Below are 2,607 nucleotides of genomic sequence, written 5' to 3' on the forward strand. Positions count from 1 at the left end.
GTAGCAGAGAGCAGGAAGAGCAGGCGTGCAAAGGAATGCTGGGGACCCAGCCTGCCTCTGGCTGCGCCTCTTCCAGGACACAGTGAGTGGTGGTGGTCAAGGCGCAGAGAGGAAGGAGACGGAGAGCCCGTGGCTCCCTGAGCAGTCACACAGTCCACGGTGGGAATAAGAGGCGCTGAGGAAGGGCAGCGCACTTGGTGCAGCCACCCTGAGCCAGGCGTGAGGACAACTTCCGTCTGACCTAAGCCATTTGCGGCCAGGATCATGTTTGAAAGTTCCTCTCAAAATGACACAGGGTCACACAACTCCCCATCTTTCTCCTATCCAGAGAGCTAAGTAACTTTTCGAAATGACCCAGAGATTTCCTGGAAGAATTTCTTATTCCTAATAAAGATCTGAACTCGGAGCATCTTAAGGAATTTGAAGATAACAGCTCTGATGGGTTTTGCGGTTCCTGTACTCGCGGCCAAGTGTCAACACCATCGCGGATCCGGCGCTGACAAAACTGGCCGGCCGCTCTTGGGCCCTGGGATTGAGGTCGCTGTCACCTTCACCAACCTCCGTCCTCCCCACTGTGAGATAATCTTCTCTTCCCTGTCCTGGTTTTCATTTCAGACCACATAGAGCTGAAGGGACTGTGCACCATGGGAACACACAACTCCAGCTGCCCTGTGTCCTGCGAGGACACCGAGTACCCGGCTGCCATTTCTTACTCCACCTTTCCAAGACAGAACGCTCTGAAGCATCTTTCCAAGAAGATGAATAAAAGCGAAGACTATATCAGGTGATTGTGTTAGCGTCACAAATTGTTTGTAGTTCACATCAGGTTTCTCTCTGTTGGAAACATCCAAAGCGCAGTCCTGCAGCGCGTAGGCAACAGGAGAGGCGATGTTGACGCGAGCGAACGGCGAAAGCTCGGCCAAGCGAGCTTCGGCGCGATGGTGCCCGTGAAGGCCCTGCTCTGCGGGCAGGGGAAGGGGGCCGCCAGGCCCCGCTCGCCGGTGCTTGTCCGCGGGGCGCATGGCTTGTGTCTTCTAGCAGCAGTATCTGTAGATAGACAAGAGATGACTGCTGTTTCGCAAATCAGGAGCTGATGTCAAAGGATTCTCTCATCAGTGGTTTGGCAGGGAAGGATGCCTAAGAACTTGGACTCTGAGCTCCGTGTTCTTCACAGGGACGCAAGATTCCTATTCTTCTCAGAAGCTGAGTATCAGATTAGTTCTTTCTGCTTAGAAATTTAAAATGGGTCTGCATGAAGAGCTGTTGCTTTCCCTTTTTCTTTCCTTGAAGGAAAAAGCATATCTCTTTGCTTTTTATTTATATTTTTAGATCTAGGACCTGAAACCACAGTAACAGTACATTGGTATCTGGATCTATATCTATTAAAATAAATGTAAACTAATTTAAAGCTGATTTTTTTTTTTGCAGTGGAACCAAGGATTGAACTCAGGCCCTTGTGCTTGCCAGGCAAGCACTTATTCTACTAGGCCATCTCCTCGGCCCCACTTTACACGGCACATTTACTCAGTGCTATAGGCTGGCTTTATTCAGCTTTGTCCTAGAATTTATTTTAGTAAATGAAAAGTTCTTCCATGTAAATACATGGAAGAGAAAATGATCTTTACAAATTAGAAAGACAAAAAGTATTTTCATTAAGATAGGGTTTATGGAATATTACAACAATGAGAGACAAGAAGCAGAGAGGGGGCACGTTTTCAGCTGCCTCTACTTGTGAAGGTGACCGTCTCCAGAACACGTATTTCTTCATACTCAAGTCTACTTGTTACTGTAAAGGCTCTAGTCCTATTTCTTTTTAGTACATGGATGTAGTGCACAGTGTGTCACTCCTCGCATGGCACTGGTTCACGCACAGGACACCGTGTGTTTCCTTACTGATCCCCTGCCCTAGCCCACTCCTCTACCCCTCCATGCCCTTCCGCTTTTGGAAAGCTACACCAGCATGTCTCCTATCACCTGTCTGTCGTCTAGGTCCGTTACCTCGGTCCCTTTGTCACGGGCTTCTCACACAAGGGAAGCCATGGGGTATTTAGCCTTGTCTTCTCGTTTCCTCGTTCGGCATCATGGTCTCAAAGTACACCCATCCTCCTGAAGGTGCCTCAAGCTTATCTGCGCTGTGGAAGCACATTCTGCTTTAGTGTGGAGGACTGATCTGCTTGGAGTAGCGTGCTTGTTGTACTTAAATATGAACTGCTATTGCTTTTGGCTTTTAGGGATCTCCTGAGCTCCAGAATGACTGAATTGGAACAGAAGGTAGGCAATGTATCAGAGACAAGCTGCTAAACCAGAGAAGAAGCCCATGTATGAAACAGGATAATCCTGGAGAATGCTAGTTTTTAAATGATTTTCATAAATAGTTTCCTAATTACGAGCGTAACTGATGAGTAAGAATTAGCTGTGGATAGAGGAGGCTCTTCTTTTTTTCTTTTCTTTTTTTAAAAAATAATTTTATTGAGAAACAAATAGCAATGAGACAATTTCAAAACTGATTACTAGCACAGTTTCAATAATTAATACAGTGCAGGTTGTTGTCTTAGTGGTTATTTATTATATAAGATGCAGACATGATATCCTGTCCACAAACACTAT

General features: G+C 46.5%; 1 protein-coding gene across 1 annotated transcript in view; it reads left to right on the top strand.

Annotated features, from left to right (window-relative positions):
• Asic5 (acid sensing ion channel subunit family member 5) overlaps positions 1 to 2,607 on the top strand; it is a 33,225-nt gene that overhangs the window by 24,550 nt on the left and 6,068 nt on the right. The window contains exon 8 of the mRNA XM_004638731.1: positions 616 to 784. Coding sequence (XP_004638788.1) covers positions 616 to 784 — 169 coding nt within the window. The remainder of the gene's footprint in view (positions 1 to 615; positions 785 to 2,607) is intronic.

Source organism: Octodon degus, unplaced genomic scaffold (assembly GCF_000260255.1).
Source record: "Octodon degus isolate 3935 unplaced genomic scaffold, OctDeg1.0 scaffold00101, whole genome shotgun sequence".
Classification (NCBI taxonomy): domain Eukaryota; kingdom Metazoa; phylum Chordata; class Mammalia; order Rodentia; family Octodontidae; genus Octodon; species Octodon degus.